The sequence below is a fragment of the Tachysurus fulvidraco genome, chromosome 20 (genome assembly GCF_022655615.1).
Source record: "Tachysurus fulvidraco isolate hzauxx_2018 chromosome 20, HZAU_PFXX_2.0, whole genome shotgun sequence".
Taxonomy (NCBI): domain Eukaryota; kingdom Metazoa; phylum Chordata; class Actinopteri; order Siluriformes; family Bagridae; genus Tachysurus; species Tachysurus fulvidraco.
In genome coordinates, this window is record NC_062537.1 from 2,416,050 (window position 1) to 2,428,877 (window position 12,828).

Sequence of the window (12,828 nt, forward strand, 5' to 3'; positions counted from 1 at the left end):
GAGCTGAATTTGGTGATATTACAGTGAAGTTATTGAATTTCATTTCCATAATAGTCAAGAATTATTTTCATATTAAAAAGATCATAAAGAATATAGATTTATTTACAATTATTTGTCTTGCCTTTAAAGCAATGCATTTATTGTCTGGTTCAGCAGGTCTCAGGGACCTGCTGCTATAACACTGTGTTCGTTCTAGTATTAGTGCACACGCAATATTGATTGGACAGACAGTATTTACACTGACCGGCTCTGTTTCTTTTTATTGTCTTTTTGTATTGTCTTGTAATTATTTTATCCTGCACTGTCTTTTGTCCTCACTATCTTTTGTCCTGCACTGTCTTGTCTGTCTTGTTTGTTTTGTCCTGCAATGTTTGCACCAGGTTGCACAGATGCACTTTATGTATCTAGGACTAACTTACTAAGTCTTTAGCTCTGTCTTTGTTTTATGTAGCATTCTGGTCCTGGAGAAAAGTTATCTCATGTCACCATGTTTTGCAACAGCTATACAGTATATGGTTAAAATGACAATAAAAGCTTCTAATACTAATACTGGTTTTCAATTCAATTAAAACACAAAACAAATGCAAAATATCACTTTAAAAAAAAGGTTTATTCAGCAGAAAATGATGAAGGTGAATTTGTTGAGAATGTTGCCAAATTATAGGCTATAATCTATGTCGGATAATTGAGTTTACAGTCATACAACACAGGCACCAGAGCAACGCAGTCCGGTCTCAGAACGGATCTGTTTTAAAACAATTCAAAATAAACGGCTCATTCACCATTTACTGAATCATGCACTGACTCATGTACTGACTCACCCACCCTAACTGAGCAACTGAAAAATTTGTTGTGATACACTGGAACATACGGGATGGAATTACAAGAATCTTCCTACGCCCTAATACTGGTTCTCAGCAAATAAATAATAATAAATATAAAGTTACACCACAACCAATTATTAATTTAACCGTCAGTAGACATACGGAAAATCAAAGATTTGAATATGAGTGTTTAGAAGAGGACAACGAGGGATCAGACACCGTACCTAGACAGCTAGAAGAAGATTCAAAAAGAAAAGATTATAATGCATTGTGTTTTATTATGTTTTATTTTCAGAAGTTCAAGAGAATCCTGAATTGCTTTTCTTTTTCTTATAATCCTGTGTTCTCCTGTAATAGAATTGATAAGATTAATATTGCTTATTTTGACTGCAAACTTAGATAAAAAGCTGTTTCTTGTAGTGGAAGCTTATGAAGCCTACTGTGTATTCGCTGGGAGTAATCTGCACGCAAGAGTTTTAATGCTTGCTGTCGAATTCCACCTCGCGAGAGAAAGCTTCAGTCGTATATAATAACAGCCTGACAAGTTGCAGGAAGTTAATGCTGCAACCCTATAACCATATATAAAAGTGTTAACCTTGAGAATAGAGAAAAAAAGACATTAGCAGCACACAGAGTCGCCGACGAGGTATGTTTGGGAAATGAGAAATGGTTGGGGGACGAGATGTTGGCTGTTGAGAAGGCACAAAGGGGACCAAACCCGACAGCCAAATCCAACTGGCAACAGTAATGATACAGCATGTATAAAAGCCCATCTCGAATTACATTGTGTGTGCATTCTAGTATAGACAGCCTCAGTGCATGTTATACTCTGGGTGCATCATAGAACAAACGCAAGTTTACACTTGGAGAGTGTTTCTTGGTTTGTTATAATCTTTGCATCTTAATAACCTTTACTTATTCTAATACTGTTTGATTATTTGAAGGAGTTTTTATTTTATAACTTTTTATTTTATATATAGTATATTACACACATTTTTCTGTATTACACTACTTTTAATAAAAACAAGGCCTCCCATTGTGAGGATCCTGAAAAGTTTAAGTCTGCCTCCTTCATTTAAAGATTCACACAATAGATTAGGTAGAAGAACTTGAAGAGGATCCTTTGTTAGAAGACCGAGGGGACTTTGAAGCATTCAAGGTAAGACCAACTTTGATAGTTGATCTTGTGTTTTCAACACTAACCCGTGCAAACTAGGACACATCCTTTATTGGGAGAGCAAAAGGGTTTCCTACACAATCCGAAAACACGTGTCACTAAGGGACATGTACGTCAGTATAATTACATCAAAATATGGAAAAATAGAATAGATCAGCTGCTGTTATGTGAGGTGAAAATGTTTTTAAATGCAATTGCTCATGTCTCAGTACATTTGTAGACATGCAGATTAAATAGCAACATAAAACCAAGGATCGCAGAATGAATCAGACACGGGGCTCAGACACACCTTCCCAGTTTAAATGTAGATTAAAAACTCATCGCTTTATTCAGGCATACACATCCCATAATTTTCTGCTCTAATATATCTGACCAAATGCACATTGTCATCTAGTGCTTTCTAATATTATGAACAGCAGCTATGCTAATCCCTCTCCAGGCTAATGCTTCTCTCTTTCTACCCATTCCAGGGCATCCAGAATCTGTACCAGCTCAGATTGTCTTCCGTGCCATGAAGATTTTGGACCTGCACTGAGACGAGGCCGATTCTGTGAGAATCCTGAGACATCTAGAGATCTACCAGCTCCAGTTAGACTCTGCGATTCTAAAGACGATATGACAACCCCATGTAATCTTTGAGGACAACAATATCCTCATCAATACAACATTTATCAGACTGCATATTTATAATCACACCCTCCAGTGTCACCCATATGAGGATGAGGTTCCCCTTTCAGTCTGGTTCCTCTCAAGGTTCCTTCCTTTACCATCTAAGGGAGTTTTTCTTCCCCACAGTCACCTAAATAACCGCAGACTTGCTTTTTGGGGATAAATACAAACATGTTTAAATATATCTAATATAAATCTTGTATTTTGTATTATATTAATCTTTATAATAACCTTTTGTTCTATAGTTATGTTCTGTAAAGACAATGTCAAGTGGAAAAAGTGATATAGAAATAAATTTTAATTGAATTGGTAAAACTAATCAAAAGATTCGAGTAATCGAAATGACTCAGGCTTGGGCAAATATCTCTCTCTCTCTCTCTCTCTCTCTCTCTCACACACACACACACACACACACACACACACACACACACATTTTGAATAATACTCGACAGATCAGAGTAAACAAACCAGATGTTTTACCTTTAAATGAGCTGCAGTTGGCACCTGCTGCTACTGAACCTCTTAAGGATTTGATTTCAGTTCTACATTTTCGCTGAATCTGTAATTTAGTCAATCTTTATATTTATTTTTTCTTTCTTAATAAGTGTAGTTTTTAATTCTAGGGGGGAAAGCTTCCTTTCACCATCCTGGAGCTAACAGCCAATTTGTTACCATTGTTACCAAACTACTGCATGTGTATATATATTAATATATATAAAAAATTTTTGATTCAGAATCAGAATCAGAATCAGAATCAGCTTTATTGCCAGGCATGTTTTCACATGCAAGGAATTTTTAGTGACATAATCTCCACAGTGTAACAGAATGACATAGTATAGATTAAATTGTATGTACACATATACAGGTGTGAAATGTGCCATTAAAATAAACATATGAAATATACATATGCAAATAAGTATACAATATATACAATTTGTATGTACACATGTTGTATGTACACTATGTTGTTGTTGTTGTTTTTAATTGATGTCCAATATGTTTTTGAATCATATGGACAGAAATTAATATACAGGAGGATAATACAATAGCGATATGTCATATATTTTATATCTTTTTATTTTATTTGGAAAGTTTCATATCCATAAATGTAAAGTGGTCTGAAAAGAAACCAAACATTTTCCATTTTAAGCTGGAAATGAAAACTTATTTTGAAACTTATTTTGTTATGTTACTGTTTTGAGATTTGAATAATATGACATTGCATTTTGTTATCTGATATCATTTGTTATTGCAACAATTAAAATAAATAAATAAATAAATAAATAAATAAATAAATAAATAAATAGATAGATAAATTGAAGTCTAAGGGCGACACCAAGCGTTCATAAAAAGAACTGCGTTAAATACTAATGTATAAATAATGTATTACTGCTCAAACAGCTTGGATCAGAGATTTTTCTGATTTTTAGATGAACTGTAACACGTTTTATCCTAAAATAATGTCAATACAGGTGTTTATTTGACTTATGTTGTGCACACAACTTTATAATTAAAAATTTTAATTAAATTAAAAATCAAAAATTTGAAAATTGAAAAAGAAAAAAAGGTGATGTTTGTCCAAACTCAGGTGAGTCTGTGTCCATGATTCAGCCAAGACTCTTGTTCTTGACTCTTGAGAAACCCCATGTGCTCTTCTGTTGTTGTAGCCCATAATTATAAGGATAACACAGGAATTTCCCAAAATGTTGAATATTGTTGGATTTACATTATATATATATATATATATATATATATATATATATATATATATATATATATATATATATATATATATATATATATATATATATATTAATGGCATCCCATTTTCTGCCAGGTTTACAAGGAGGAAAATTATTTAAAATCAAAAAGGTTCAGTATTAGTAGTAGTAGTAGTAGTATTCTTTTTCTTCTTGAACCTTACTGAACCTTTTTGATTTTAAATAATTATATATATATATATATATTATATATATATATATATAATATATATATATATATATATATATATATATATATATATATATATATATATATATATATATATATATATATATATATATATATTAATGGCATCCCATTTTCTGCCAGGTTTACAAGGAGGAAAATTATTTAAAATCAAAAAGGTTCAGTATTGCAATTTTAATGAAAAGGTGCCTCATTGCCATATTTTTTAAATAAAATTCTTAAATTTAAGAATTTAGAATATCAACTATCAAGTGTTGATATTAATATCAACAACATCAATAATAATAATAACAATAATAACAATAATAATACTACTACTAATAATTATTATTATAACAACAATAATAATAACAAGACTATTAATAATAAAAAAAACAATAACAATAATAAGAAGAAAAAGAATACTACTACTACTACTACTACTACTAATAATAATAATAATAATAATAATAATAATAATAAGAAGAAGAAGAAGAAGAAGAAGAAGAAGAAGAAGAAGAAGAAGAAGAAGAAGAAGAAGAAGACGAATAACAATAATATTAATAATAATAATTGTATTTTTATATAAATCCAGCAGGTGGCGATAATGAGTCAAAACGTCACGAGGCCAAACTCCCCCCGTAAGCCGAAGAAGCGCGTGCACAAAGCGGACGTGGATCGTTCTCAGCTTCCTTTCTCTCGCGCATCTCGCCGAAAGCATCGCCATGGTGTGTATGTGAGATTAAACCGTACAGAAATAACGTCTATAACCGCCTCATTAAAGCATGTAGATGGAGATGGGCGATGGCTGAGGACCGATATAGTCACGAGGCGCGAGTATAAAACGGCATAAAATACAATTTCAGCGTTTTAATCGACTTATTTCGTGCGCGTGTGATGCAGTTAGCATGTTAGCACATTAGCATGTTAGCTCGCGGAACGTGCACGCGGCCCGAGTGAGCGCGCTCCCGTGTGGAAAATATATTTAATAACCTGATATTTACTTGATAACGTGCGTGTGTGTTTTTATTCGACGTCGGTGTTCTAATCCTGTCTCTTTATAGTTTTACACACGATGGAGTTTTACTATGAAACACACCCAGGGTGACAGGGAAGCTACAATGCTAGTTATGATTAGCATTAATATTTATCTTCACTAAGGATAATAAACACATCCAGAAAACCCCACGTCACTTAATCACGTGTGTTTAGGGTCGTATTTTACATGTTAAGCTTTTCAGACATCTCGGTTTAAGATTCATTAGTTAATTTTGGACCATTTATTTATTCAGATAAACTTATTCTATAATTCAAAGAATGTTATTTGTCATCCTTGTCTAGCCACCCAAGGACAGCAAACAGAAAAAGGACACGTCCAAAGCCAAAAAGGACAAGGATCCAGTCAACAAATCTGGAGGCAAAGCAAAAAAGAAGGTAATTTTACCTTTAAGTCTTGTTTATTCTTGTGTAGATGATGTAGATTTGTACTTCAGAGGAGGTGCCGCTGCTGTAAACAAACAAGACTCTTATGTACGGTCCTCCTAAGTATCTCTCTTTTTCTCTCTCCTTTGTCTGGAGTAGAAGTGGTCCAAAGGAAAGGTCAGGGACAAGCTCAACAACCTGGTCCTCTTCGACAAGGCGACTTATGACAAGCTGAACAAAGAAGTCCCTAACTACAAGCTCATCACGCCTGCTGTGGTGTCCGAGAGGCTGAAGATCAGAGGCTCCCTGGCCAGGGCGGCCCTCCTCGAACTGCTCAGCAAAGGTAGTTAGGGGATGCAGAGGTCATGTTAAACGACTGCTTATGAAGAACTGTGTGCATGATGCTGAAATAGACTTGCACCAAGTTTGCTCAAAACCAGAACTGGAAATCAGCTGTAATGCGAAAGAATCCAAACAGCCAATGTGACAGCTTTGTAGATAGTAGAGTTCTTTTACTGTGTGTCCTGGTGCTTTGACGACAAATCAATGTCCAAACAAAATGAAGCAATTTAATACAATTTTTTATTTATTTTTTTATTTGAAGGTTTGAAAAGTTGTGACTCTCTTTCTGAAATGTTTCTTATTGAACTTTGAGCAAATGAGAGTTAAAAATTGCAGTCGATAGTGTTTTTGTTTTGGTTTTTTTGGTACGACAAATTTTGTAGCAGTAAAACACACCAATGTGATATGGTTTAGGTCTGCGTCAATTCGAAAGTGATCTTTTTTCCGTATCTGTCTTTAGGTATGATCAAGCTTGTGTCAAAACACAGGGCTCAGGTGATTTACACTCGCAACACCAAGGGCACTGATGAGGGAGCACCAGAGAAGGATGCGTAAAGAGGTGATTATGATGAAGATTCGTGTGGTTTAAGTAAATGAACACATTTCTGTATTAAAATCTTTAACTAATCTAGTTTTACTAACCAAGCTTCCCCCCTTTCTTTCCAGGTTTCCTTCTGCCTCATCAATGTGTTTTGTATAGTTCAATAAACAACAAAAACAGATCTTTGGTCTTTGTTTGACTTTCTTTTTCACTCATGAATGCATGGGGATCAAATTGCTGGCCAGTTGTTCATCCTGATGGTTATAGAGAGTAAAATTTACTGTAGGTTTGCTGGTCAGTCTGATCACTTTCTGTCTCACCCCCCTAATTAAAAACCAGGCAGAGGCAAAATGGAAGTTGTTGGAGGCTAATGTAGTACTGAAAATGGATTTGTAAAATGTTGTTAGTCAAAAATACTGTGAATGCGAAAACTTTAAATCACCTGGGCACAGGACGCTGATCCTGCACTACAAAAACATTAATAATTATATTAATCATAGGGAAATGAGTATGTTTACACTACAATTTAAGTGTTGTGTTTAGTGTTTGTGTGTGAACATATGAATTAGGCTGGAATAAAAAAACTAAATGCTAATTGCATATTAGTCAGTTTGGGTAGGACTACACTATGGGGTGTGTTTGTATGCAGAACCACATGAATAGACAATATAATGACATTTGAATCTCACATTAAAAACAGTGGCCTGGTTTCATTGTTTGATTTAAAGATTATGAACTAAAATTATGATTTGTTTGATGAAACATGAGTTTCAATGAATAAGACTAAAGTGTTCTAAACATAACCACGTTGGAGTCAGATTACTTGCTCGGTCTCACTGAGCTAATAAAACAATGTCTGGTTACAATCTGGTGATTAGTATGAACCCAGTCTCGATTTCATTAGTTCTCTCAAATGCACAAAGCTGGACAAATAGAAGCTACCTAACAAGTCGTAATGTTTGTGTGTTATTAGCCGGGTGATGCAGAGCTTAACAAATAAACGTCAATGCTAATTTAATTCTTATTCTACTTAACCAATTACAAGAATTCTGGTTAGTAGATGAATGTAACATAAATCAAAAACATCAGCCAGAAACTTAGAATGTGTTTGTACCTTCATTTCGATACAGACTACATTTCCCAGCGTACTTTGCTTTACAAATTCCGGAAATCAATAGGAGACTATTTAAAAGTCCTGCACTTTCAAACAGCTCCTGTAGACATCGGGGCTTTAATTCACTAAGTTTAATCTCAATTTTTGTTTTTTTAGTAAAGAAATGAAGTAAAATGAGTTTTGTTATGAAACAGAATTAACGCGTTATTTGTCTGAAAAAAAAAATCGTGTAGTTTTTTCTGCACATGCGCATTGAAGGCTGTGTCACAAAAAAACATTCACTTGTTCGAATTTTGTTCCTCCTGGACTTTTTTAAACACAAAACGTGTTTTTTAAAAAGCTGATTTCTAAATTGCAGCTAATTTAATTGGATAACTGGTAAATGATAATGCTCATAGATATCTATACACTATATATATATCTATGGACAATGCTAAGCTACCAAAACCATAGCCATGCTAACGCTAAATCGCATTCTGTAAATAATAAAAATATATGTGTATATATATATTTATATATATATGAATTCATATATAAAGACAATTGCTTGAAACATGTAAAAAGAAAAAAACATTTAAAATATATATTTTAAAAGCAAAATTTATTATTTTTTTGCGGTTAATGTAAACAAAGCGGTAAGATTCACTCAAGCACTTTCGCCAAAATGAAAAAAAAAAGCTTTAAGTTAGAAAGTCGATGAATTCCAATATTATCGATTTAACTATTATAATTAAATTATTTATAAACTAATATGAGGTTTCATTTAAATGCTTCAAGAATGCTATTTTTACATTATGTGTAAATTCAACATTCCTTTCCATGAATCATTCATTCTAGGTTATAAAAAAAGTCTATTTTAGTGTCTCACAATATTTATTTATCCCCATTATATGAGTGATTTATTTATGAGGATTTAACACAAACAAACAAATTATAATAACAACAACAACAACAACAATAATAATAATAATGTTAAAAATTAATAACAATAATAACAACAACAACAATAATAATAATAATAATAATAATAATAATAATAATAATAATAATAATAATAATAATGTTTCAATGTTTAAAAATGTTGCTTTTATTTTTTATTTTCATCTCAGGAATAAATGCCACTGCAATCACCCAATTATTTATTATTATGATGTATAAAGTGCTTAGTAGTAATATCTAATAACTCAACTCTTAGAGCTGTAATTTGACTGAATTTGCTGTGTGATCTGTTGCAGCAAAACTTCTTTTAATTGTGTAAGCTGCCTGTTTGTGCCACCCATATAGCCACGTCATTACGCTTTGTGTTTCACTGCTTTATAGGTGTGTTTGTGTTATTATCAAGCCTTTTGGTTTGACATGGGACAGTTTGGGGGTGAAAAAGTTAAATATGCCTATAGGGTGTTAAAACCTGGTCAACCAGTTATTATTTTCACTTCCAGTGAAAAGAAAGTAAAGAAGGAAAAACAGATCTCTCGTATATCTGGTATATTTACTTCAATGTGATACAATACCCGACAAAATTTGAGTGGAAAAAAAAATGCCAGACCTGCTTAGATCTTGTTATTTCTGTTAAGTCCTATTGACTTTCTTTGGTCACCAATGTTCAAGTTTAAAATGAGCATTTTCTACTTAAAATAAAGTGTGGAAAATGTTGCCATATACACGCTAAGGAAAAAACAAACATTGTGGTGGTGGGAATTAGAGTTCGAAAATTATTTCATTGTAACATGTTAGCAAAGTATGAATTTTTAAACTTGTACTAGGTAACCATAAATCTGAGTGGACATCCATGACATGTGGAGTCCCACAGGGCTCAATTCTTGCACCGCTTCTCTTTAATTTGTATATGCTCCCAATTGGTCAAATAATGAAAAAGAACCAAATTGCTTACCACAGCTATGCAGATGACACCCAGATATACTTAGCCCTGTCCCCTAATGACTACAGCCCCATTGACTCTCTATGTAAGTGCATTGATGAAATTAACAGTTGGATGCGTCAAAACTTCCTCCAGTTAAACAAAGACAAAACCGAAGTCATTGTATTCGGAAATAAAGATGAAACTCTCAAGGTTAACACACGACTTGACGCTAGGGGTCTAAAGACACAAAATAAAGTCAGAGATCTTGGTGTAATTTTAGAGTCTGACCTTAATTTCAGTAGTCATGTGAAAGCGCTAAGCAAATCAGCTTACTACCATCTCAGAAATATAGCCAGAATTAGATGTTTTGTCTCAAGACAGGACTTAGAAAAACTTGTTCATGCTTTCATCACCAGCAGGGTGGATTATTGCAATGGACTCCTTACTGGGATCCCCAAAAAGACCATTAGACAGCTGCAGCGCATACAGAACGCTGCTGCCAGAATTCTGACCAGAACCAAAAAAATCTGAGCACATCACTCCAGTCCTCAGGTCCTTACACTGGCTTCCAGTTACATTTAGAATAGATTTTAAAGTATTGTTACTGGTTTAAAAATCACTTCATGGCTTAGGACCAAAATACATTGCAGATATGCTAATTGAATATAAACCAAGCAGACTACTCAGATCATTAGTATCAGGTGAGTTAGAGATACCAAGGGTTCACTCAAAACAAGCTGTGTCAGCATTTAGTTATTATGCCACCTAGAGCTGGAATCAGATTCCAGAAGAGATCAGATGTGCTTCAACAGTAGACACTTTTAAATCAAGATTAAAAACACATCTGTTTAACTCTGCATTTACTGAATGAGTGCTGTGCTGCTTCACCCTGACTGTGCTGCTTCACACTGACTGTGCTGCTTCACCCTGACTGTGCTGCTTCAACCTGACTGTGCTGCTTCACCCTGACTGTGCTGCTTCACACTGACTGTGCTGCTTCACACTGACTGTGCTGCTTCACACTGACTGCACTTTTTATCCAAATTTTTTTTCTCACTTTTTTTACTCCTGTTTTATTCTTTTTAACATATTTTAAACTGTTTTTATTAAAAATCACATTTATTTTCTTTAATTGTTATTTGTTTTTGTTATGATTTTATCGTGTTTCTTATTTTTCATATATATTTCTTTTTCTCTTTTATAAACTGTTTTCTAATTTCTATGTAAAGCACTTTGAATGACCTCTGTGTATGAAATGTGCTATACAAATAAACTTGCCTTGCCTTGTCTTGGTTATTTACTTTTTTATGCCACATATGATAGGATTAATTCACGGATAATGAATGAATCCGTTTTGATTCATGACATGAAAAGCATTGGTTTATTTAAAAAATAAATTGAACACTATCGCTTCATTAGTTTTGTATCATTGATTGTAACATCAAATTATTACATCAAATCTCCTTTGTTTTAGATTTCTTCAATTGTCTCTCAGTTGAGATAATTCCAAGTTTACAGAATATTTACAGTTTATCTACCCACCCTGAGGCATCTGGAGATGCGACCTCTCTGGACATTCAGTGAGAAGATGCCAACTCCATGTGGTCTTTGAGGACAACATCCTCCAAATCAATCAGACTGTATTTGAGTGTATAAAGGACATTATTCCTAATAACACTCTCCAGTGTTTATAACAGTTTATAATCACACCCTCCAGTGTCACCCAAATGAGAATGAGGTTCCCTTATTCTCTGCAAAGGTGCTTTGAAACAATGTCCACTGTTAAAAGTTCTATACAAATAAAACTTTATTGAATTTAGAAAACTTTGTTTGAAGTTTCTCCATCATGCGATCTTATTGAACTGGTCTAAATCACATCCTGCTCGAATCAGCCTGAACGAACCGAGATACTGCGCTTAAAGAACGAACAGCTTATCACACATTGATTTTTCTACTGTAGCTTACGGGCGAAGTTCAAAAAGACAAGCACATATTAATCACATATACAAACCCCATTCTTATAATCCTGCTTACTAAGCACACACTACGGCTTATTCCACCGTAATAACTGTGTGAGAGGAAACTATAATCACGTGCCCTAAAAACCCACTCTTTCAAATACAAACTGGTGTTCATGCAACTTCTAATCTCTGTGTATTTAAGAAAAAAGATGCAGTAGTAAGAAAACGGCAAGAAAATCTGACACAAAGATGATTTTTGAAAGAATTCACTGAACAGTTTCTGATATCTCAAATGAGCAAAGAATAAAACATTACAAAGTGAATTTCAATAATACCAAATACATACATACATACATACATACATAAAAAAATACACAGCTTATCATGTTAACTGAACTTTTCCATGCTGGAAACTTTATTGCTAACTTTTCCAAAACACTGACACCTGAGACACCTTCTATAAATGTCCTCTTAAAGATAACTGAAACATACTAATGATTTAATTACAGGTTTATTGTTATGTTTATCACATCTATGAGCCATCACTATAGAAATTCTTAGATTACAAGCTTGTTAATATAAACCTGCGAGTTTTAAGCTGTACTACAGTTGAAAATAAACCATAAAGATCTCAAAATCTTCATTTCTTTGAAAGAATACAATCGGAAAAACTTTCAGGAATTCACTTTTGACTGGAAGACAGAATTTACACTGTGGTTTAACTATTACATACAGTAATTTTTAGAAATATTGTTAGTACCCGAAAAGAAAAAAGGAAACAGATGAGGATTAAGCAGTCGCACTGTTTTTTTTTAAATAGCCTAGTTCTTTCCTACAGATTAGTTATGTCCAAGTAACACCTCAGATTGTATATGTTGATTATATAATACTATTTAGACAGTTCTATATTAAAGAATTACATGCTGAAAAATGTAGTCATAAACCCAAAGATAAAAGCGTGAGAAACAGG

General features: G+C 33.5%; 1 protein-coding gene and 1 long non-coding RNA gene across 3 annotated transcripts; one reads left to right on the forward strand and one right to left on the reverse strand.

Moving 5' to 3' along the window:
• Window positions 1–591: 591 nt before the first annotated feature.
• LOC125139789 lies at window positions 592–3,378 on the reverse strand. The gene is made up of 2 exons (XR_007138886.1): window positions 3,151–3,378; window positions 592–1,393 (listed from the first exon to the last, which is right to left on the reverse strand). It is a non-coding gene; the product is annotated as an uncharacterized LOC125139789 (long non-coding RNA).
• A 1,833-nt stretch (window positions 3,379–5,211) lies between these two features.
• On the forward strand, window positions 5,212–7,103 carry rps25 (ribosomal protein S25). Of its 2 annotated transcripts, XM_027158384.2 has the most exons (5): window positions 5,213–5,345; window positions 5,959–6,051; window positions 6,199–6,382; window positions 6,842–6,940; window positions 7,048–7,103. In XM_027158384.2, exons 1-4 carry the CDS (start codon window positions 5,343–5,345, stop codon window positions 6,934–6,936), a joined length of 375 nt encoding a protein of 124 aa, XP_027014185.1. In that variant the 5' UTR covers window positions 5,213–5,342; the 3' UTR covers window positions 6,937–6,940; window positions 7,048–7,103. The 2 variants fall into 2 exon arrangements, with proteins under 2 accessions (XP_047661187.1, XP_027014185.1); XM_047805231.1 differs by lacking the exon at window positions 7,048–7,103 and having other exon boundaries at window positions 5,212–5,345; window positions 6,842–6,941.
• Window positions 7,104–12,828: the final 5,725 nt, after the last annotated feature.

Bases quoted from the DNA above. Each gene is read 5' to 3' on its own strand.
- rps25 (XM_047805231.1), top strand. The intron at 6,052-6,198 runs GTAATTTTACCT...TGTCTGGAGTAG, and splicing joins GAGGCAAAGCAAAAAAGAAG to AAGTGGTCCAAAGGAAAGGT. The intron at 6,383-6,841 runs GTAGTTAGGGGA...ATCTGTCTTTAG, and splicing joins CCTCGAACTGCTCAGCAAAG to GTATGATCAAGCTTGTGTCA.